The following is a 25606-nucleotide window of genomic DNA, read 5'->3' as shown; positions in this document are numbered from 1 at the left end:
AAGCACATAGGCAAAAAGGAGCCTGTGTTCAAACTGGGTGGTGTACGGGCAAGAAACAGGTTTAGCATTAGGAAGTTTATCTGAATCCAATGCATATGTGTGCTGAAAAAAAATCAAAGCATGTTCTGGGTTCAATCTCTAGCACCACAAAAACAAATTAACATGTCAATAGGATATAAAGGTGATTCTGGCTCATTGACAGTTCATTCTATAGGATCATTAAAGTTAGACAAAGGTGCTAGAAACAGAAGAAGGGAGTATTATTTTATTTTAAGCATTTGTCCTACAGTTGATGTAATAAGTTGGAAAACTGCTTGACAGCAGAGAGATCTTGCTCATCATTGTATCTCTTATGTGAATGAGTACTGTGTTCTGTAAATAATGAGTCAAATGCCTATTAAATGCAATTTTCCAATTCCTTATTTATTTAGAATTATCAGTGATCTCTAAAGTTCCATCCACCACTAAGATTCAGGCCATTTATTTAAACTGAGGGAAAAAAAGCTAGCATCTAGTAATTATACAAAGGCATTGTATAGGCTCTACACATACTATTTCATTTAATTACAGAAGCATGTGTTTTCCCAATTAAAGATGAGGACACTGGAACTCAAAGAATTTAACTTGCCTCTTTACCTCTGATTTTTACTGTTAGCTAGAAAGTGGCAGAAAGTTAGCTAGAAACCGTTTTGTAGTCTTAACGCAAATCTCCAAGCTTCAGTGACATGCGGTAAGGAAGAGTCCAAAGAGCAAAATTCAAAATTCACCTTTCATAATCAAAACAAAGTATGTATAAAGTAACTCCATACGGTTATCTTTATATTCCTTTACTAAAGTAATCATTAAATTCTACTTTACAGGACTTGAATATGGTAGTTGTGCCTTGCTTCCATTCCATACTTGTGTACCAAGATAGTTCCTAAGTACATTCAAAGGACCCCAAAATTCTCTACCCAGAAATTCAACCCTAATTATTATCTTCAGGCCAAAAAAATGTAATAAGTAAACAAAACATAGCTTGTTGAATCGGCTTGAAACATAGCTTGATATTGATCATATCTAATAGCAATAATTCGAGAATCAATAAAAATGTAGCATTTCAGATGCCTTTCCAGATTCCAAGTTCTTCTGAACACTTCTCGTGTAAAGACCCACCCCGAGAAAGGCATCCCAAAGGCTCGGCTCTTCAATTCAATTTCCCTCATTCCCACATATTTCATCTTCGTCTCTCCCAATATCTGACAGTCTACTCTTCATCAGAGCTCTTTCTTCCAGGGACCACTAAAAAGGATTTTTTTTCATCCCTCAAAGAAGCTTATCTGAACATTCTGCTAGTTTCACGTGCTTGACATCTGGCCACAGAAACAGTTCTGCCACAGGGTTTATAATCCCACTCTATCTGAGACACGCTTCAGTCTAGGCTGTGCTTCCAGAAGCAAAGTCGCAGCACCAGATGCCACACCAGCTGCTCCTCCAAGGCCCCTAACCCCAACCTCTTAAGCAGCTCCTTCGAAACCCAGGGTCCTGGCTCAAAGGGCCATTTCTGAGGTTCTCTGAGTCCCATTTCTTTCATAGGGGATGCGCCAAGCTCTCAACCTCGCCGCAGCTCTTAAAGAAAGAATCTCAGGAAAGGGGGAAAGCTTGGCCGTGACTCTGGGGACCAGAATGTACGCAGGGGGCGCGCGGAATGGACTCGCGGTCCAGTGGGGAATGGACAGCGAGCGGTAATGACACTCACCAACGTCCTGGTCGAAAGGATTGGTGGCAAAGAGAGGCATCTCCACTGACTGTCGAGGTGTCCGCAGGGACCCCCCTTGGCACGACCGGAGTCAGGGTGCGGCGTAAGAAGGAAGACCCCTCAGGCAAAACCAGCAAGAGACCGGTCGCACCTGGTCCGCGACAGCTCCACCTCTCATCCACCCCCAGCAACCGCGGGAGCAGCGGCGGTGGCGGCGGCAACAGCAAAGCAGCTTGGTAGGCCCCCGCGCGGAGCATGTCGGGAAGCTAGGCGCCCTCGGCTCTGCCTGCCCCGAATCTGTCCAGAATCAGCCCCACCAGACCAGATCCACCCAAGTGACACCCTCGGCCTAGCTAGTCTTTGGATAACTCACACAAAAGAGTAAGATTCATAGCTGTATTTTCTGCTTTTTCCTTGGCCAAAAGGTTCCGGAGGACAGGGTCCTCCAGGCGCACCGAGGACGACTAACCACCCCAGGAGTGAATCAGAGACTGAGGAAAAAGAAAGAGGGTCGAGTTAGAGTCCGCGAGATTTTTTTTGTTCTCCCCCAGCCCCAAATTTGGTCTTGTGTCGAACACTGTAGTCCCGCGAAGGGTGTGAGAACTCCTTTGGGTAATCTAAGTAAAGAGACTATCAGTTTAACCCGCTGTGTGAGGTGACCAGAACTTGGCTGATGAAGTCATGTGAGCTGAAGGATTGGCTGGCATCCCTGAAGAGGGGAGTGTCAGGGCGCTGGCACCTTCTCGGGAGCCCCCGAGCGCCCGGCTTCCAGGCTGCGGAAAACTCTTCTACTGGGGCGTCGGCGCCGCCTGACTAAGCGTGCAGTCACCAAGCAGCTGATGAAGAGAAACGGACCTTTCACAGCCCCAGACAGCCTTCTGAAACTGAGCAACAGAAAAAAGGAAAGCTGAAAAACTGAAGTTAGAAATTGACTCATGATTGCCGGCAACTTCAAATATGAATTTATAGTGTGTGTGTGACAAAAATCATCCACTATCGTGGAGAAAGTGGAAGGAGCTTCTACTAGATTTTGCGTCGCACTTGCAAAGGACTTAGTAAGGTCATTTTGCACGTAATTAGAAATTATGTAAATTTACCTAATTCACAACTCAGAAGTAGCATGGAAACAAATGCTGGTGTGGCAACAAGAAGATTAGTATCATAGTATAACAAGCCATTATTACAAAAGCGCGTTTAAAATGAAGTTCCACTTCCAAAAGTGAAAATGTCAAAGTAGCAGATGTTTTTCATCATTCAAAGTAACAGAATCAGGGATGTAGGCAACTGTACATTCACATACCGTTGGTTGAGTGTAAGTTAACAACTTTCTTAAGGGAAATATTTGGAAGCCTGTAACAAGCTTTTAAAAATGTGAATACTTTTGGACTCAGCAGGTCTATTTATTTTTGAAATTTATCATTCGAAAACATGAGCAAAAGATACGTGGCAGTATCGTTTATAATACCAAAGTATTGTTAACCTCTAAAATGTCAAACATTAAAAATTTGGAGAAATTGCTTCACTTTTTGGTGTGTTTCCTTACCTCTAAGAAACAAGAATAATAAGGCTGTGAGGATGAAATGGATTAATACAAGCAAAGCCCTGTAACGGTGCCTGTTATGTTGTAAGCACTAAAAATAAATGTAAACCATCATTAAAATTAGTATTGGTAAAAGAAGTTCTGGTGCACACGATGTAAAAATTATATAGCCATTGAAGGTGATACTGTAGCTCTGTATTTACATAGACATCTGAATATATGATTTTTTAAAAGTTAACCATGTAAAATTACAAATACATATTTGAAAGTCTGCAAGGAATACACAAGAATATTATAACATGATTATCTCCAAATAGATTTGAATGATGCTTTTGTTCTTCATGCATTTTATATTTTTAATGGCAAGCATGTATTTCTTCTACAAGCAGAAAAACATGTTACAATAATGCAAAACAATGTGATTTATTAGTACCACCAAGTTTCTTGACGTTTTGAAGGGCCAATATTAAAAGCTTGCTTGTATTTCATTATAACATATAAAAATTTTCCAAACTATTAGTATTGATACAGGAATCAGCATTGTCTTTCAAAAATCTTTTCTTGATTACTAGGCTGACAGAATCATGTAACAACTTCTCCACCTCAATTTACAAAGCAATGTCTTGGGTACATTATCATAATTTCCCCATCTTAGAACCAAGTATTTATGAAAATGTATCTGGACATGCTTTCTACTCTGGTAATGAGACTGAATGTTCTATTCCCAGCAATAAACTAGTGAACAAATTGTCCTAGCCTTTATTATCAATACATGAACATTGAAGATAACATATATTAGCACTGATAAACCTTACCCATGGTATTCTGACCTAGAAGAACAACATTAGCTATTGAGGAGTCTTCGTAATTAATATGCTATAAAAATAAAGTTTCAAAATACAAAATTTATATTTGACAAAAGCCACATACAAAAAACAAAAGTCTGTTTTTTGAGCTTAACTTCCCTTTGAAATACTGGAACTACAAGATTTTCACTTGTTACAGACAAAGAAAATTATTAAATTCATATCAAAGTAGTTTTTAAACATTTGAGAGACTCAGTTTCACATTAAATGTTTCTGCTCTATGTTCAATAAATTTGGCAGCTATAAAATATCCCTTTATTCTCAATATGACTGAAAATTTTCCCACATTAAAAATAAAGATACTGACATACAAATGGAGTTACTACAGGGAAACCATAATAACTTTAATAACATAATTTTAAGGCTCCAGAAAAGGAATATCTCTGAAAGGTCATTAACCATTTAGTAATTCCAATTCAGTGAGAATGATTAGTATTTTTCGAATTCAGCCCTTCCTCTCCAGCCTCATTTCATCTCTATCGTCTCTTAAGTGAATTACAATAATCCCCCTTCTCCCTAGGACCTGAGGTTGACTGTGGTCCAAAAATATTGAATGAAAAATTCCAACAAATGAGCAACTGTTAAATTGCATGGTACTCTGAGTAGCATTGTGAAATTTCCCATCATTCTGTTCCGTTTGGCATAGGATGTGAGGCATCCCTTTGTTCAGTGTTCCATATGGTATATGCTACCTCCCATTAGTCACTTAGCCATTTTAGTTATCAGATTGACCTTATTAATGTAATTTTGTTATAGTATATTGTGATAATTGTTCTCTTTTACGATTAGTTATTGTTAGTGATTTCTTGCTATGTGGAACTTATAGATTAAACTTTAAATTAAATTTTATTAATTAAACTTTATTCTAGCTATGTATGTGTAGGAAAAAACATAGAATATATTGGGTTCAGTGCTATCCAATTTCAGGCATTCATTAGAGGTCTTGGAACTGTGTATAAAGGGGGCAGGGAAAAGACTACTGTATTACATTCACCTAATATTTTTTCTACTTTCTTACTGCTATGGAATAAACTGTATCCACGTAAAATTGCTATATTGAAGCCCCAACACCAACAGGATGGTAGTTTGTAGATGTAGGCTTTGAAAGTGAGATTTAGATGAGGTTGTGGAGCATGGGCCCTTGTAATGGGATTAGTGTCCTTATCGTAAGAGGCACCATATTGCTTACCCTCTCTTTTCTGCACATGAAGACACAATAAAAAGGTAGTTGTTGACAAGCAAGTAGGGGAATCCTCACCAGAACCTGACTATACTGACACACTGATCTCAGACATCTAACCTCCAGAACTGTGAGAAAATTAATGTATGCTGCGTAAATCACTCACACTATGGTATTTTTGTTAGGGCAGCCCATGCTAACTAATACACCTGTTTATCTTAAAACTATTCTCTACTGGCAGAATGATTTTTCCAACACACAGATATGATTATATAATTCCTTTAAGATGCTTATATGTTTCTTCTGCCATTTACTCAATGAAAATTTATTAACACTTTATGTTTGCCAGGCACCATCCTATATACTGGAAACATCATAGGGATAAATGCTTTATGTGACTTAATGATTTTTGGAGAGTAACCTATTGGGCAGGAAGTCATTAATTAAATTAATTTCTTTATTACAGATTCAGAGAGTCTCCAGCCTTCAATATTAATGCCTAATTCTTTAATGTTACATCCATACAAAGTAGATGGTTAGTTCCTCATCTTTTCAGGTTATTTTTACTTCCTAACTTATTAAACTACCAGCATCCATCCAAATATCCCTATACTTTCTATGTCTTCAAACAAGCAACTCTTTAAGCTTATTCTATTTACATGGATCCTAGACCTTCTCTATATCTGCACTCAAACTTCACTTCCCAAAAGCATTTCCTAATTCAGTACCTGACCAGTACTGGGCACATAATAAATATTTGTTAATGAATTAGTTAATTGGCTACCTCTATCATAGCACTTAATGGTATGATATTTGTTCCAGATATTGATTACTACATAAAAAACCCCAAACCCAGCGTCATAGAGCAAAAACAATCATTTCTTTTGCTTATAAATCAGAAATGTGGTCAGAGCTCAGCAGGAACAGCAAGCCTCTTTTCCACATTGTGTCAGCAGAGGAGCTCAAGGGCCAGAATGACTCACTCTGGGAAAGGAGTACAGTATCACTGCAGTCATATTCTGTTGGACAGGTAGTCACAGTGTCTGTATGGAAAGGGAGAGGGGATAAAATTCACCTCTTGGTAGAAAGAGTTTTAAGGAATTTGGGGGTCCATAATTAAATGCTACTACAATATTGCAATGTTTTACTTGTTTATATAAGCATTGGTTTTTAAATCATTTAATATCTACATTTATGGACTCTGTACAGTAAGTGTTCCATAAATGTGTGTTAAATGCAGTAAATAAAATACATTATAATTAAAATGGCATACTTTCATCACTCCTTGTAGAAGGTGATAGGATCTGGTCTTATCTTGTCACCATAAGCAAATAGAACACTAGACAAAAATATAAGGAACAAATTATTCCCAACATGAGATATGAGACAGCAGTGGACTATCAACCCAAGGAGAAAGGAAATATGCAATGAGTCCTATGATTGCCAACAGTTTTTTGCCCAGAATCAGTTTCTGACTATGACATAGAGACAGTGAATCCAAAGAATGCCAAAACGTTTTACTGAATTAAAGAGAAAAAAACTAGAATTTGGGGAGACCAAGAGACCAGAATTTTAAGGAGAGACTATTAAGAGGATGCTGTGTGGAGAAAAGCTCGAGAAATCTGCACAGAAATCTTGATGGTTTGGCTATATGCTGATCGAGGCATGGATAGGGAACAAGCTCTACAAGTCTAGGGGAAGAACTATTACCAGGGAACCCAAACTGAAAAATCCCAAAATTTCATACTAGTCTAGGAATCATTTCAGTTCCCAAAGCCAGAGGGAAGAGTCCTAATTGAATATACTGAGTGTCAAGTAAATACTCCAAAAGAGTAATGTCTCAGTAATGGGGAGTAGCCTGAGAAATAAGGCTACTCTTACAAAGCTTAAAAAGTAACTCTCAAAAGAATCAAGCTGAGCAACACATGTGATTAAGGTAAAGCAAAACAAGAAACTCTTAAAAGGAATACCCCTTCCCTGTGTTAGTTTTTGGTTACTATAATAAATACTGAGGTAACCAACTTATAAAGAAAAACTAGGATTTTTGGCTCACAGTTCAGAAGTTTCAGTCAATAATCAATTGGCCCCATTGTTTCATGCAAGGCAGCACATAAGGGCAGGAGTACAGGGGACAAAACCATTCACTCATGGCCAGAAAGTAAAGAGAGGAAGAGGAAGGGGTGGGGTCCCATAATCCTGTTCAAGGCCATGCCCCCAGTGACCTAAAGACCTCCCGCTAGGCTCCACCTCTTAAAATTCTCATCCATTCCCCATGGTGCCAAGCTGGGGACCAAGTTTTAAATACATAGGATTTTGGCAGGACACTTATGATCTAATCTGTTGCACCCCCCCCAGAAAAATTGATCATTCAAAAATGTAAAGTTCTACAATGGCCAACTCCAATAAAAAATTAGCAGGCATATGAAGGGTCAGGAAAATGTGACCAGTAAACTATACACTGAGAGATGTTTAAACACACCCCTCAAAATTTCTCCAGGCAAAAGGAGTAAGACGTCACTTAGAAATTTGAATCCATATGAAGAAAAAAATAATAGAACAATCAAAATCAACAAAAGAAATGATGCCAAGACACAGTATGATCAAATTGCTGAAAATCAGTAAGAAAGACAGAATCTTAAAAGATTTTAAAAATAAAAAGACATACTATGCAGAGGAATGAAGATAAGAATTACAGTAGACCAACAATAAAACTATACAAAATTTTTTTAAAACAATAAAACACTAAAGCAACACTCATATTCTGTAAAATTAATATGGACTAATGAAAGTAAAGTAAAATGCAACTATACATTTAAAGTCCTAAAATTTAAAAACTGTCGTTATAGCATTCCACAATAGCAAAAATATCTTTTGAAAATAAAGGTGAAGGCTGAGATGCTAGCTTAGTGGTAAAGTACTTGACCAGCATGCTCAAGACCCCGAGTTCAATTCCCAGTATCACAAAATAAAAATAAAAAAATTATACATAAAGATGAAATAAAGAACTACAAAGGCTTAGAGAATTCATCTTCAGCAAAACCTACGTAACAAGAGATGTTTAAACCAACAACAACAGCAAAAATTGCCTAGTCAAAAGCAATATTGTGTTACTTTTTTGCCATTGTTAAGACAAAGTACCCAACACCCAAATTGAAAGGGGAAAGGTTTATTTGGCTTACAGTTTGTAGAGATTTCAGTCTATAATTGGCTGGCTCCGAGGCAGGGATGGCAAACAGGAATCAAAGAGAGACAACATGGCGCCCACAAGGTAGCAAAGGCAGCAAGAGTCTTTAACAGGGTCTTTCGGCCCATTTGTCTTATTCAGACTCCGGGATTAGGGCAGTGCCAAACCAATCACTCATATGTAGTGGTTTAATAATCACAAGCCCTGAGTCCTAGCATTACACATTCCAGATTCAGCCACCTCTGAAAAAGACTTGTGTGAGACTTTGGGGGAACATCTAGACACAAGGCATAAGAAATACGGTATCACTTGGAAATTTGAATCCACACAAAGGAATGAAAAGCAACAGAATGGTCATATGACAAAAATATAAGACATAGTTTTTTATTTAAAAATTTATCTGAATACAGGAAAACAATGTCACAAATTATGGACAGCAGAAAATGGAAATAGTGTTTAAGAACTCTTATGTTATATAAGAGTAGTATAAATATTATTTTAAAGTAGACCGTGGTAAGTTAAAAATGCATGGTATAAGCCCTAGATCAATACCTTCTCTAAAAGAAAATAAAGCAAATTTCTATGAGTATCTATTTATAGATGTCCTTGGAAATGTGTAAATATTTTTTTAAAATTCAAATAATTCAAAAGAAGGCAACAAAAAAGTAACAACAAAAAAGAGACAAACAGGAGTTAATCAATTTAAATCCAACCACATTAATAATTACATTAAATTCACAAGGCCTAAACACTCCAATTAAAGGGTGAAGATTGCCAGGCTATATTTTAAAAGAATAAGACCCCTTATATAATGTGTATAAGAAAGCTATTTTAAAATAAAGGCAGATTGTCAGGTATACAGTATCAGCATATCCAGCAGAGTGTTTTTGTTTTCTTTTTTCCCCCATTTTGTTTCAGAGAACATATAAGGGAAAAATATCCACTTTTCTCTACACTCACATTCAACCCAGAACACTTTTGTGACCAAAAGGGTGAGGGGTTTTCCACTAAGTGAGTCTCCAGTTCTCTGCGGACACTGATTGAGTGTCCTATGATTTAAATCAATTTAGACACCATCTATCTGCAGATAGTTATCAGATCCCATGAGGTAAGTGTTCTCTTCCACAAGACTGTCCCCCACTGCACACACCTGGTCAACTGTGGTTCTGACAGACTGGCTATAAATCAAATGTCCCCACAGTTTCCTCCTTGTATGAGTTTTTTGCTAGTATGCTTCACAGAATTCAGGGAGAAACACTTCACATACATTTACCTGTTTGTTATAATGGATACAAGCCAGGAATAGTCTGATGGAAGAGATACATAGGGCAAGGTATGGGAAAAGAAATGTGGAGCTTGTGTGCTGTAGTGAGTTCTTATAATTTTATGCTGCCTGGGCATAAGTTGGACCTTCTCATATGGGAAGAGGGACTTAGCCACCCTCGACAGACATTCTGATTCTCTGCCTCCTCCCACTTCCCTAGTGTGGTCAGTCCAGGTATCTGTCTCCTACAATCACTTCCTGGTGACCACTTCCCTAGGAAGCAGCTGGACACACACATTTGACTTACCCCACTGACACCCACACACCTCATGGGTTGCACAGCTGTGCTAATGACTACCTCTCAGTCACAGCACGTGTGCTGGCTCGTTCTGCATCTATTGCTGGAACTCCCCAAAGGGAAATCTATTTGGGTAACAACCTGAATTTCCTTAAAGGTCTTGGCCCACGGGAATCTGCCTCCTCTCCCTTCCTCTTCCTTCCCCTCCCTTCCCTCAATTGGTTGAGCACCATGTCCTGGACAGCTACCCCCTTTCTGTCGATCCTCTAAAGCATGTTGTCCTCTTATCTCTGGGATCTGTAAGAAAAAAACTCCCCAGTTATTCCATGTGTTTTCTTCAATGGTTTTCTCTGTGTCCTCCAACCAACATATCTGAACCTGCCTTCTCTCCTGGTCAGAGCTCTCCAGAGAGCAGCTCTCTTGATAGAGATAAACTGGATACAAGTCCAGCAAGAGTTACAAGGGTATTTATCAACATAGATGTTCCCTGACATAGGATGAGATTGATTACATCCCAAACAAACCCATTTTAAGTTGAAAATGTCATGAGTCAAAAATGAGTTTAATATACCTCACCTACTGGATATCATAGCTTAACAACACCATACACTGTAGCATACACTAGTTTTCACCATTGAGTGTCTATTGGGAGGCAATACGTGCTGTCACTGCCCAGCATAGTACATGGCCAGGAAAATATCAAAATTTAAAATAGTGGTTCTACTGAATGTGTATCACTTTTGCACCATCCTAAATTCAAAAAATCCTACGTTGAACAGTTATAACTCAAGGAAACCTGTTTGAACCCACTTCCTGTAGGAAGGACATTTGATCATGAATTGGAAACTTACACTTTAGGTAGTCGGCCAGGATAAGAAAGTAATGTGTGAAAGGCACATTGTAAATATCCATGACCAAATCCCTCACAGGAAGTCAGTGTATGGCTAGAGTTTATAGATACTCTCATGATCGAGACCACAAATCCAAATCAGATAAAGAAAAACGTATAACACATGTCCACTCCAGGTGTGCCACCTTCCCATGTTCAGCACCTCAGAAGCTCGACAAACCCTGTCCTTTGAGTTTTTATGTCCCTCACTATGCAGGTATGGTTTACCAAATTGTTGGCCATTGGCAATCAACTCAATCTTGACTCTGCCCCTGCCACAGAGGTCCTGGAGTGTGGCTGAGAGCTCTGAACTTTTATGACCACATGGCTGTTTCTTCTGGCAACTGGCCCCCATCCTAAGGCTATCCAGGACTTCTCAGCCACTAGTCATCTCATTATTACACTGTGTCAGAGACATTAGGTCAGACATTCCAAGGAATAAAGGAGCTGTGTGCCAATAAATAGGGGTAGAGACCAAAACTACTTTTCATATTTTATCACAAAGGTTATTGGGTAAAGTACTCAGAGTTGGGTACTCAGAAGTGCTCTGCCTCAGTAACAGGGCAAAATTAGCTTTAAACCAAAAGTTGCTTAGGTCCACTTAACATAGATTAAAAGCAAGACCTGAAGAGATAAAACTGTTTTCAAGTAAAAACTGTTTTCTGTGTACTAGAGCAAAGTTCAAGATGCTATAGGAACAGAAAAATATTCAGCACCCAACAGTATAAAATATACAATGTCTGACATCCAATCAAAAATTATCAGACTATATACAAGAAGCCCACATTAAATATAAGATATATTATGGGATATAAAGATATGCTATGTTTACACTAATCAAAAGAAAGCAGTAGTAGCTCTATTAATACCAGACAAAATAGATTCCAGAAAAATGAATATTACCAGTGATACAGAACATCCTTTAATAATGAGAAGGGAGTCAAATAATCAAGAGGATGTAACAATTCATTACATTTTATATATAATCAAAATTCAAAATGCATGAAACAAAAAGTGATGGAACTTAAAGGAAAACAGACAGCTCCATGATGACAATGGAAATTATCACCTCTGCTGTTTCAGTGCTGATAGAACAAACAGAAAGTCAGTGGGTCTGTAAAAGACTTGAATAATCCTATCAACCAACTCGACTTTATAGAGATTCATAGAACATATATAAAATATGAGTACATGTTCTTTTTAGGTCCACAAGATATACTTATCAAGATAGACCATGTTCTGGGTCATAAAACAGATAAATTTAAAATAATTCAAGTCATTCTGAGTATGTCCTCTGACTACAGTGAAGTTTAATGAGAGATAAAAAATAGAATATTTTTAAATCTCTAAATTCCTGGAAACTAACATATTTCTAAATATCACAGGGTGAAAGAAAATAAAAATGGAAGCTAGAAAATGTTTTGAATGGAATGAAAAAGAAAAATACAGCATATTTTGAGAGATATTTATAGCATAATACAGCACCTTTACTAGAAAGGAAAAATATTTCAAATTCATGTTCAGTTTTTACCTTAGAAAAGTAAAAAAAGTAATAAATAAAACCATAAGTAAGAAGAAGAAAAGAAATAAGCATCAACATTGAAATCAATAAAAAAAGAAACAAAAAATGATAGAGAAAATAAATGAAACCAAAATCAAGTTTTGTAGGAGATCCATAAATTGAAAAATCTATAGGGAGACTATTGAGGAAAAAGAAAAACACAAATTACCAATTTTAGAAACAAGAGATGTTATAGATGTTAGAAAGATAATGAAATATTATGAACTACTTAAAATAGCAAATTCTTTCAAAGATACAAACTTAAATCTCATCCAACAAATATGTTTTCTGAATAGAGCTATTGTTAAAGAAACTTCCTTTCCCTAAAAATTTTTCAGTAAGGTTAATTACAGATCTAGATGACTCACTGAATCTGCTAAAGAAAATGTGTTTCTTATTAAAAACTTTTAATCACTTAGCTATCTTTGGTGGATATTAAAAAGGGGATTTAAGGTAATTGGGAAGGTCAGGTGGGGTGATGCTTCAGCTACATTATTTTGACTGAAGTAATGCTTTCATGGATGTACATATGTCAGTATTTATCAAATTGTACAATTTCTTTCTTTTTTGGTACTGGGCCTTGAACTCAGGACCTTGCACTTGTGAGGCAGGCACCAGAACCACTGAGCTAAATCCCCAGCCCCAAATTGTACAATTTCAATATACACAGATATCGTATGTGAATTATACCTCAATAAGCTTTTAGAAATAACCAGAAATTATCTCCTTTGCAATGATTTGCAATCATGATGAACCTTTTTAGACGATCACATAAAAATATCAGGGATTTGTGGCTCAAAACAGCAAAAGTTTTTGAAAAATTAACCTAAGACTATTATACACCTAGATAGTTTTCCCTTCCCTAAGAGATATTCTGGTATCTGCTACTTCTGGCACTGCTTAACAATTTGTTTTTGGAGACAATCTAGCCAATCTTTATAATGCCAATGTTTGTAAATAATTTTTTTCATAATAAATGACAGTTTTATAATACATATAAACTCCATCAATTTATTTTATTTCAACTCATACCTTCTACTTTCCCTTCTTTCCCCCTGTAAAGAGTGTATCTAACACTTAATAACTGACAGTTGATTAGAAACACTTAGCAGCTACTGTGGGTTTACAGTGATTCCTGTAACTCAGTGTGCACTGGACTATTAAGAAGGCTCTTTGAAAATGATGACCTTGTCAAGGAATCAGCTTCTCTCCAGCACTGACCATTCAAAGACTTCAAAAAAGGGACTACAGGTACCACCAGTCCCAGCACAGAGGAGATGAGCCCTACAGGGGCCAGCAGGACACACACACACCCCCCACAGGCAAAATGAGAAGACATGTAAACAAGCCTCAAAACCAGACTTTCAGATCACCAACAGCAAGCCCAAAGGGAAATGACATGGAACACTCTGATACTCAACCACCTGGACTCCCTGACCTGGCAACAAGACAATCTGGAAAAAATGAAATAAGAAATAATTTCTCAAATAACAGCAGAGATTGTGCCCATAGTGCAAGACATGATTAATAAATCTAGAGAGGACACAGATTAAAAAAAAATACAAGCGATGAGGAACATGATGGAATCTCAACATAGGAAACAAATGGAATCCGTAAAACAGATGCAAACAGATTTTCAGGAAATTAAAAATTCCACTAAAAGTCTATGCAGCAGAATGAGCCAATGTGAGGACAGAATTTCAGAAAGAGAAGATAAGATTGGAATTAGTGAGGCAGGTCTGCGGACACGGTACCGAGGTGGCCAGTCACACAGAAAACACTGAATCAGCCCACGCCCTGGCAGCAATCCACTGGACCCCTCCCCCCACTCCTTTGGCCTCTTCTCTGTACAGCCACCTGGTTCCACACTACAAAGACCCAGAGGACACTGGACCACCAGACCACTGTACTGGAGCTAATCAAGTTCTCAGCATTTAAAGAATTCCTTCCCAGAGGTAGGGGCTTCTGAGCCGCCATCCCACTGTTCCTAGTCCAGAGGAAGGGGCTGCCTGGCAACGATCCCTCCCGCCGCTCCCAGCCCACAGGAAAGGGCTCTTGGGCTGCCTTCCATCCTGCCACTCCCGGCCCAGAGGTAGGGGCTTCTGAGCCGCCATCCCACTGCTCCTGGCCCAGAGGAAGGGGCTTCCAGGCCGCCAAACGTCCCACCACTCCTGGCCCAGAGGAAGCAGGGGAAAATAACTTGACATACAGATAAGTGAGGCACATAGGACTCCAAATAGCCTTGATCAAAAAAAATCTAAACATAGGCATATAATTGTTAAGATTCCAGAAACTCAACAGAAGAACAAAGTTCTACAAGCAGAGAAAAGAAACGAATCACATACAAAGGAAAGCCCATCAGAATCACAGCAGACTTCTCATCACAAACCATCAAGGCAAGAAGAGCTTGGAGTGACATATTCCAAGCCCTAAAAGAAAACAGCCTCCAACCCAGATTGATGTACCCTGCAAAATTATCTTTCAAAATTGATGGAGAAATAAGATACTTTCATGACAAAGAGCACCTTAGGAACTTTGGGAATACCAAACCAGCACTCCAAACAATTTTGCACAATATCCTAGGAACAGACATTGAGGATCACAACCCCAGGAATCAAAGCAGAATGAACCCATCTGGCCCGACAAGCAATTAAATGGAAAGGGGGAGAACCCAACAAAAAGAAAAAGTCATGGCAATGATAAGTCAATATGCTTCAGTTATAACCATCAAAGTTAATGGTCTCAATTCACCAATCAGAAGAAATAGACTGGCAGAATGGGTCAAGAAGCAAAATCCAACAATATGCTCCATACAAGAAACACACTTAATTCAAAAGGAAACTCATAGACTGAAAGTTAAAGGGTGGAAAACAATACTCCATGTGACAGGAACCCGAAAAAAAGCAGGAGTAGCTATCCTCCTTGCAGATCAAGTAGATTTGAAACCAACACTGATTAAGAGAGATGAAGGAGGACACTACATCCTTGTAAAGGGAACAATCCAAGAGGAAGAGATGACAATCATAAATATCTATGTACCAAACACTAGTGCACCCAACTATATAAAACTAATACTAACGGACATGAAAAGTCATATATGCACTAATACAATTGTAGTGGGGGACCTCAACACCCCACTGTCACAAATAGATCAACTAGACAAAAAATAAGTAATGAAATACTAGAACTCAATTGAACTCTTGAACAAATGAACTTAACAGATGTTTACAGAGTCTTCCATCCCACAAAATCAAAATACACATTCTTGAAGTTATCCCCTGTATATTATCAGACCATAGGGTGATGAAATTGGAGATCCATAGCAAAAGAAACTCGAAAAACTTCATAAACACATGGAAATTGAACAACACACTTCTGAATAACCAATGGGTCATAGAGGAAATTAAAGAAGAAATCAAACAGTTCCTTCAATTAAATGACAATGACAATACAACATATCAGAAGCTATGGGACACAATGAAAGCAGTCTTATGAGGAAAATTCACAGCAGTGAATACTCATATTAGGAAAACAGAGTGAGCCCAATTAAACAACCTGATGCTGAACCTCAAGCTTCTAGAAAAAGAAGAGCAGGACAAATCCAAAACTCATAAAGGGAGGAAATTATAAAGATCAGAGGAGAAATCAATGCAATGGAGACTAAGAGAACAATACAAAAAATCAATGAAACCAAGAGTTGGTTCTTTGAAAGAATAAACAAAATTGACAAAACCTTAGCCAACATTATCAGAAAAAGGAAAGAAAAGGCCCAAGTCCATGCAATTCAGAATGAAAAGGGTGAAATTACAATGGACCCAGCAGAAATCCAGAGGATCATCAATACCTACTTCCAGAAACTATATGCCAATAAGATGGGAAACACAGAAGAAATGGACAGATTCCTAAATACGTATGAACTACCAAAGCTGAGTGAAGAAGACCTAAAAATTCTAAACAACCCAATATCAACCAATGAAATTGAAAACGTAATTAAAAACTTACCAACTAAGAAAAGCCTGGGCCCTGATGGCTTCACTGCTGAATTCTACAAGACATTTAGAGAGGAATTACTGCCACTACTGTTTAAACTCTTCAATGAAATTGAAAGGGAAGCAATACTCCCAAATTCATTCCTGGAAGCAAGGATCACCCAGATCCCTGAAGCAGAGAAAGACCCAACCGAAAAGGAGAACTATAGGCCAATCTCACTAATGAACATAGATGCAAAAATCCTTAATAAGATACTGGCAAATAGAATGCAGAAGATCATGAAGAAGATCATACACCCTGATCAAGTGGGATTCATCCCAGGGATTCAGGGATAGTTCAACATACGCAAATCAATCAATGTAATACACTGTATCAATAGAGCCAAGGACAAAAACCATATGATTATCTCCATAGACGCAGAAAAAGCATTTGACAAAATCCAACATGCATTTATGATAAAAACCCTACAAAAAATTGGAATAGATGGTCTCTACCTCAAACTGATAAAAGCCGTCTATGAAAAACCATCAGCCAATATCATATCAAATGGTCAAAAACTGAAATCCTTCACACGAAAATCAGGAACAAGACAAGGGTATCCACTATCACCACTCTTGTTCAATATAGTCTTGGAAGTAATAGCCACAGCAGTTAGACAGGAGAAAGAAGTAAAAAAAATAAAGATAGAAAATGAAGAAGTCAAATTATCATTATTTGCAGATGACATGATATTCTATATAGAAGACCCCAAGAGCTCCACCAAAAGTCTTCTAGACTTCATAACCAAATTCAGTCAAGCAGCTGGTCACAAGGTCAACACACAAAAATCAATAGCTTTCCTCTACATAAACAAGGGACTCGCTGAGAGAGAAATAGGGCAAACAATTCCTTTCACAATAGCATCCAAAAAACTGAAATACCTAGGAATCAACCTAATGAAAGAAATCAAAGACCTCTTCTCTGAAAACTACAGCACTCTGAAAAGAGAGATTGAAGAGGATATCAGAAAATGGACAGACATCCCCTGCTCCTGGGTCAGAAGGATTAATATAGTGAAAATGGCCATACTTCCAAAACTGCTATATAGATTCAATGCAATTCCAATTGACATCCCAGGAGCATACTTCACAGACCTTGAGAAAACAATCCAAAAATTTATTTGGAACAAGAAGAGACCCAGAATAGCAAAGGCAATTCTAGGTAACAGAGACATGGCAGGGGGTATCACAATCCCCAACCTGCAATTCTACTACAAAGCTACTGTGATAAAAACAGCACGGTACTGGCAAAGAAACAGACTTGAGGACCAGTGGAACAGATTAGAAGATGCAGAAACAACACCAGACACACTCAGCCGTCTTATCTTCGATAAAGGAGCCAAAACACCCTCAGTGGAGGAAAGATAGTCTCTTTAATAAATGGTGTTGGAAAAAGCGGGTTTCAACTTGCCAAAGATTAAAACTAGACCTATATCTCTTGCCATGCACTAAACTACAATCAAAATGGATTAAAGGTCTAAATGTTAAAACAAATGCTCAATCAGCTGGAACAGGGGTTAGGTAGAACTCTTGAACACATTGGTGTAGGAAAAGATTTTATGAACAAAACCTCAGTTGCCTGTGAACTAGCACAAACAATCAACAAGTGGGATCTCTTCTTATTAAAAGGCTTCTGCACAGCAAGAGAAACCACCAGCAGTGTAAAAAGACAACCCACCATGTGGGAAAAAATCTTCACCTGCTTTTCCTCAGACAAAGGTCTACTATCTCGAATCTATAAAGAACTTAAAAAGATCAGACCTCCCAAATGTAAAGACCCAATCTGAAAATGGGCATCTGAAATGAACAGACATCTCTCAAACAAGGAAGTAGAAATAGCAAATAAATACATGAAAAAAATGTTCAACATCACTGGTCATTCGAGAGATGCAAATGAAACAACACTGAGATTCCAGCTCACTTCAGAAAGAATGGCTGCTATCATGAAATCAACCAATAACAAATGCTGGGGGGGGCTGTGGGGAAAGAGGAACCCTGCTCCACTGCTGTTGGAAATGTAGACTGGTGCAACCACTGCAGAAATCAGTATGGAGACACCTCAAAGAACTAGGATTGGAAGTCCCATTTGACTCTGCCATTCCACTGCTGGGGATCTTCCCCAGAGAATTAAAAGAATCATACCACAGTGATATATGTGCGCCCATGTTCATAGCAGCACAGTTTGTAATAGCTAAAACTTGGAAACAGCCCAAATGCCCATTAACTGGAGACTGGATAAAGAAAATGTGGTTTTTTTTATAAAATGGAGTACTACTCAGCCATAAAAAATGAGAAATTAGAGACATTTATAGCTAAGTGGATGCACATTGAGGCAATACTCTTAAGTGAAATAAATAGGACACACATGTATAAATACCAAATAGTTTCCCTGGTGTGAGAAACTGAAAGTGTAAATAAGGACTAAATGTATAATAGTAAATGTGAAATAGGAAGAAAAGGGGCAAAGGGGAAGGAAGTGGTAGGGCTAGGGGAAAGGACAGAAGGGAATGGGATTAATATGAGAAAATGGAAAAATAGGAACAAAATCTTTGTAAATAGGGAGGACTGGAAGGGTTGAAGGGAGGGCTGGGCAAGGGTGAAAAATAGGAACCAAGAGAGATTATGTAAAGGTGCAAATTTCCAATGATGAATGTCATTATATTGTATACCTAAAATGTACCAGTGATTAGAATGAATAATTGGTAATGCACAATAGGAAGAAAAGGTCCAAAGGGGTAGGGGTAGTGGGAGGGGCAGGGGAAAGGAAAGAAGGGAAAGGAAAAATGATGAGAAATGGAAAAAATGGAAATGAAGTCTTTGTAAATAGGGAAGGGAGGGCTAGGAATGGGGAAAAAATAAGAACCAAGATGCATTATGTAAAGGTACAATTCCCAATGAGAAATGTAAATGTGTTGTATACCTACAATGTACCAATAAAAGAATTTAATAAAAAAAAAAAGAAATTAGAGACATTTATAGCTAAATGGATGCACATTGAGGCAATACTCTTAAGTGAAATAAATAGGACACACATGTATAAATACCAAATAGTTTCTCTGGTGTGAGAAACTGAAAGTGTAAATAAGGACTAAAATGTATAATAGGTAATGTGAAATAGGAAGAAAAGGGGAAAAGGGGAAGGAAGTGGGAAGTGTAGGGGAAAGGAAAGAAGGGAATGGGATTAATATGAGAAAGTGGAAAAATAGGAACAAAATCTTTGTAAATAGGGAGGAATGGAGGGGTTGAAGGGAGGGCTGGGCAAGGGTGAAAAATAAGAACCAAGAGAGACTATGTAAAAGTGCAAATTTCCAATGATGAATGTCATTATGTTGTATACCTAAAATGTACCAATGATTAGAATGAATAATCAATACTGCACAATAGGAAGAAAAGGTCCAAAGGGGTAGGGCTAGTGGGAGGGGCAGGGGAAGGGAAAGAGGGGAAAGGAAAAATGATGAGAAATGGAAAAAATGGAAATGAACTCTTTGTAAATTGGGAAGGGTTGAGGGAGTGAAGGGAGGGCTAAGAATGGGGAAAAAATAAGAACCAAGACGCATCATGTAAAGGTACAAGTTCCCAATGAGAAATATAATTGTGTTGTATACCTAAAATGTACCAATAAAAGAATTAAAAAAAAGATTGCAATTAGTGAGCAGGAAAATAAAACTTTCTTTAAAATTGTAAGGGACAATGAGAAATCAATCCAGTAGCTGCTAGATAATGCAAAGAAGAATAACATAAAACTGATCAGAGTCAATGAAGAAACAGGAGAGAGTGTAGATGACATAAAGAAATTGTTCACAGAAGTAATGGCAGAAAACTTTTCAGGCAGGGGAAAGGAACTTGACATACAGCTAAGAGAGGCATATAGGATTCCAACTAGCCTTGATAAAAAAAAAATCTATACATAAGCATATAATTGTTAAGATTCCAGAAACCCAACAGAAGAACAAAATTCTACAAGCAGTAGAAACAAGAAACAAATAGAGAAACAAATAGTAGAGAAAAGAAACAAATTACATACAAAGGAAAACCCATCAGAATCACAGCAGGCTTCTCAGTGCAAACCCTCAAGGCAAGAAGAGCTTGGAGTGATATATTCCAAGCCCTAAAGGAAAACAGCCTCCAACCCAGATTGATGTACCCTGCAAAAAAAAATCTTTCAAAATTGATGGAGAAATAAGATACTTTCATGACAAAGAGCACCTTAGGAACTTCATGAATACCAAACCAGCACTCCAAAAAATTTTAGACAATACCCTAGGAAAAGACAACGAGGATCACAACCCCAGGAAGCCCAGCAGAATGAATCTATCAGGTGCAACAAGAAATTAAATGCAAAGGGGGAGAATCCAACAAAAAGAAAAAGTCATGACAATGATAAGTCAATATGTATCAGTTACAACCATCAATGTTAATGGTCTCAACTTACCAATCAAAAGAAATAGACTGACAGAAAGGGTCAAGAAGTAAGATCCAACAATATGCTGCATACAAGAGACACACTTAATTCAAAAAGAAACTCATAGACTGAAAGTTAAAGGGTGGAAAACAATACTCCATGAGGCAGGAACCAGAAATAAAGCAGGAGTAGATATCTTCTTTGCACATCAAGTGGACTTCAAACCAACACTAATTAAGAGAGACAAAGAAGGACACTACATCCTTGTAAAGGGAACAATCCAACAGGAAGAGATGACAATCATAAATATATATGCACCAAATGCTAGTGTGCCCAACTATATAAAACAAATACTAAGGACATCAAAAATCATATAAGCACCAATACAATAGTAGTGGGGGGCCTCAATAGCCCACTGTCACAAATAGATAGATCAACTAGACAAAAAATAAGCAATGAAATACTGGAACTCAATCAAACACTTGAACAAATGAACTTAACATGTGTTTACAGAATGTTTCACCCCACAAAATCAGAATACACATTCTTTTCAGCTGCACATGGATTCTTCTCCAAAATAGACCACATACTCACTCATAGAACATGTTTAAGTATAAAGGAATTGAAGTTATCCCCTGTATATTATCAGATCATAGTGCAATGAAATTGGAGATCAATTGCAAAAGAAACCACAAGAATTTCATAAACACATGGAAATTGAACAACACACTTCTGAATAACCAATGGGTCATAGAGGAAATTAAAGAAGAAATCAAACAGTTCCTTCAATTAAATGACAATGACAATACAACATATCAGAATCTATGGGACACAATGAAAGCAGTCTTATGAGGAAAATTCACAGCAGTGAATACTCATATTAGGAAAACAGAGTGAGCCCAATTAAACAACTTGATGCTGAACCTCAAGCTTCTAGAAAAAGAAGAGCAGGACAAATCCAAAACTCATAAAGGGAGGAAATTATAAAGATCAGAGGAGAAATCAATGCAATGGAGACTAAGAGAACAATACAAAAAATCAATGAAACCAAGAGTTGGTTCTTCGAAAGAATAAACAAAATTGACAAAACCTTAGCCAATCGTATCAGGAAAATGAAAGAAAAGGCCCAAATTCATGCAATTAGGAATGAAAAGGGTGAAATTACAATGGACCAAGCAGAAATCCAGAGGATCATCAATATCTTCTTCAAGAACCTATACATTAATAAGATGGAAAACACAGAAGAAATGGCCAGATTCCTAGTTATGTATGAATTACCAAAGTTGAACGAAAAAGACCTAAGAATTCTAAACAACCTAATATCAATCAATGAAATTGAAAACATAATTAAAAACTTACCAACTAAGAAAAGCCCAGGTCCTGATGGTTTAACTTATCAATTCTATAAGACATTTAGAGAGGAACTACTGCCACTAATGTTTAACTCTTCAATGAAATCGAAAGGGAAGCAATACTCCCAAATTCATTCCTGGAGGCAAGCATCACCTTGATCCCCAAAGCAGAGGAAGACCCAACTGAAAAAGAGAACTATAGGCCAATCTCACTAATGAACATAGATGCAAAAATCCTTAATAAGATACTGGCAAATAGAATGCAGAAGGTCAGCAAGAAGATCATACACCCTGATCAAGTGGGATTCATCCCAGGGATGCAGGGATGGTTCAACATACTCAAAGCAATGAATGTAATACACTATATTTATAGAACCAAGGACAAAATCCATATGATCTTTTCAGTAGATGCAGAAAAAGCATTTGACAAAATCTAACTTGCATTTAGGATAAAAACCTTACAAAAAATTGGAATAGATGGACTCTACCTCAATCTGATAAAAGCCATCTATGAAAAACCATCAGCCAATATCATATCAAATGGTCAAAAACTGAAATCCTTCACATGAAAATCAGGAACAAGACAAGGATGTCCACTATCACCACTCCTTTTCAATATAGTTTTGGAAACATTAGCCACAGCAATTCGACAAGAGAAAGAAATGGAAGGAATAAAGATAGTTAATGAAGAAGTCAAATTGTCATTGTTTGCAGATGACATGAAACTTTACATAGAAGACCCCCAACAACTCCACAAAAAGTCTTCTAGACTTAATAACCAAATTCAATAGAGTAGCTGCATACACGGTCAACATGGACTAATCAATAGCTTTCCTCTACATGAACAACAGACTCACTGAGACAGAAATAGGGCAAACAATTCCCTTCAAAATAGCATCCAAAAAATTGAAATACCTAGGAATCAACCTAATGAAAGAAACCAAAGACCTCTTCTCTGAAAACTATGGCACTCTGAAAAGAGAGATTGAAGATGCTATCAGAAAATGGACAGACATCCCCTGCTCCTGGGTAGGAAGAATCAACATAATGAAAATGGCTATACTTCCAAAACTGCACTATAGATTCAATACAATCTCAATTGAAATCCCAGGAGCATACTTCACAGACCTTGAGAAAACAATCCAAAAATTCATTTGGAACAAGAAGAGACCCAGAATAGCAAAAGCAATTCTAGGTAACAGAGACATGGCAGGGGGTATCACAATCCCCATACTGCAATTCTACTACAAAGCTACTGTGATAAAAACAGCATGGTACTGGCAAAGAAACAGACTTGAGGACCAGTGGAACAGATTAGAAGATGCAGAAACAACACCAGACACACTCAGCCGTCTTATCTTCGATAAAGGAGCCAAAACACCCTCAGTGGAGGAAAGATAGTCTCTTTAATAAATGGTGCTGGAAAAAGCGGGTTTCAACTTGCCAAAGATTAAAACTAGACCTATATCTCTTGCCATGCACTAAACTACAATCAAAATGGATTAAAGGTCTAAATGTTAAAACAAATGCTCAATCAGCTGGAACAGAGGTTAGGTAGAACTCTTGAACACATTGGTGTAGGAAAAGATTTTATGAACAAAACCTCAGTTGCCTGTGAACTAGCACAAACAATCAACAAGTGGGATCTCTTCTTATTAAAAGGCTTCTGCACAGCAAGAGAAACCACCAGCAGTGTGAAGAGACAACCCACAATGTGGGAAAAAATCTTCACCTGCTCTTCCTCAGACAAAGATCTACTATCTCGAATCTATAAAGAACTTAAAAAGATCAGACCTCCCAAATGTAAAGACCCAATCTGAAAATGGGCATCTGAAGTGAACAGACATTTCTCAGAAAAGGAAGTGGAAATAGCAAATAAATACATGAAAAAATGTTCAACATCACTGGTCATTCGAGAGATGCAAATGAAAACAACGCTGAGATTCCACCTCACTCCAGAAAGAATGGCTGCTATCATGAAATCAACCAATAACAAATGCTGGCGGGGCTGTGGGGAAAGAGGAACCCTGCTCCACTGCTGGTGGGAGTGTAGACTGGTGCAATCACTGTGGAAATCAGTATGGAGCTACCTCAAAGAACTAGGACTGGAAGTCCCATTTGACCCAGCTATTCCCTTGCTGTGTATCTGCCCCAAAGAATTAAAAGAATCATACTACAGTAATATATGTGCACCATGTTCATAGCAGCACAGTTTGTAATAGCTAAAACTTGGAAACAGCCCAAATGCCCGTCAACTGGAGATTGGATAAAGAAAATGTGTTTTTTTATATATATAAAATGCAGTACTACTCAGTCATAAAAAACAAGAAATTAGAGATATTTTTAGCTAAATGGATGCACATTGAGGTGATACTCTTAAGTGAAATAAATAGGACACGCATGTAAATGCTGAATAGTTTCTCTAGTGTGAGAAACTGAAAGTGTAAAGAAGGACTAAAAGGTATAATAGATAATGGGAAATAGGAAGAAAAGGGGCAAAGGGGAAGGGGAAATGGGAGGGGTAGGGGGAAGGAAAGAAGGGATTGGAATTCATATGAGAAAATGAAAAAATGGAAACAACGTCTAAATAGGGAGGAGCAGAGGGGTTGAAGGGAGGGCAGGGGAAGGGGAAAAATAAGAACCAAGAGAGATTATGTAAAGGTGAAAATTTCCAATGATGACTGTTATTATATTGTATACCTAAAATGTACTAGTAAAATTAAATTTTAAAAAAAATCATGTACAATTTAGAAATAACTATAAAACATAATTTCCAGGCTTCTGCAGCTTTTAAAAAAAGAGAGTACAGTTTTGGAGGTAATTCCAAGCTCAGCACAGTAAACAATACATACAGTGGGGAGATTTTCAAGAAGGAAAAAGCCATTTTCATTGTAAAGCTGCTTGAATAATATCTCTCGACATAGAACATTTTCTCAAAGGAGAATTTAAAATACTCCTTTTTATACTATGTTTAGTCATACATAATATTCATAACAGCACACATGTATGTCTCATTTTCATGTTTAATTTTGCAAGTTGTTACAGTTATTTAAGTATGAAATTCTTATTTATAATAATGTACCCATAGATCAGAAGGTTTTTACTCCTTAATTTTCAACTGTTATCCTAGAGCCAGATTTGATTCCTTTCTGAAGGAGATTTTAGGTAATCTTTAGAAGGATACCCTCAGTTTTCATAAGCATACAAAATAAGGAAATTGGCCAGGTGTGGTGGCACATGCCTGTAATGTCGAAACTCTGGGAGGCTCAGGCAAGTTGATCCCAAGTCCAGCTTGCAAGACCCT

The 25606-nt window shown here is 37.6% G+C and overlaps 1 protein-coding gene across 3 annotated transcripts in view; it reads right to left on the bottom strand.

The window, feature by feature from the left end:
• Positions 1-1988, bottom strand: part of Stam (signal transducing adaptor molecule) — a 71159-nt gene extending 69171 nt beyond the window's left edge. For 2 of the 3 annotated variants that reach the window (XR_002387785.2, XM_087207216.1), the window contains exon 1: positions 1739-1982. Coding sequence is in view for 1 of the 3 variants with exons in the window: in XM_004859965.3 (XP_004860022.2) it covers positions 1739-1778 (40 nt within the window). In the remaining 2 variants the exon portion in view is untranslated. Of the gene's footprint in view, positions 1-1738 lie in introns of all 3 variants that reach the window. The other variant, XM_004859965.3, reaches the window with a different exon arrangement.
• Positions 1989-25606: the final 23618 nt, after the last annotated feature.

The sequence above is a fragment of the Heterocephalus glaber genome, unplaced genomic scaffold (assembly GCF_053883595.1).
Source record: "Heterocephalus glaber isolate CG9 unplaced genomic scaffold, H.glaber_assembly_v1.0 deba00000768, whole genome shotgun sequence".
NCBI classification, from domain to species: Eukaryota; Metazoa; Chordata; class Mammalia; order Rodentia; family Bathyergidae; genus Heterocephalus; species Heterocephalus glaber.
The sequence above is the reverse complement of the archived record's forward strand: the minus strand, read 5'-3'. Positions and strand labels throughout refer to the sequence as shown.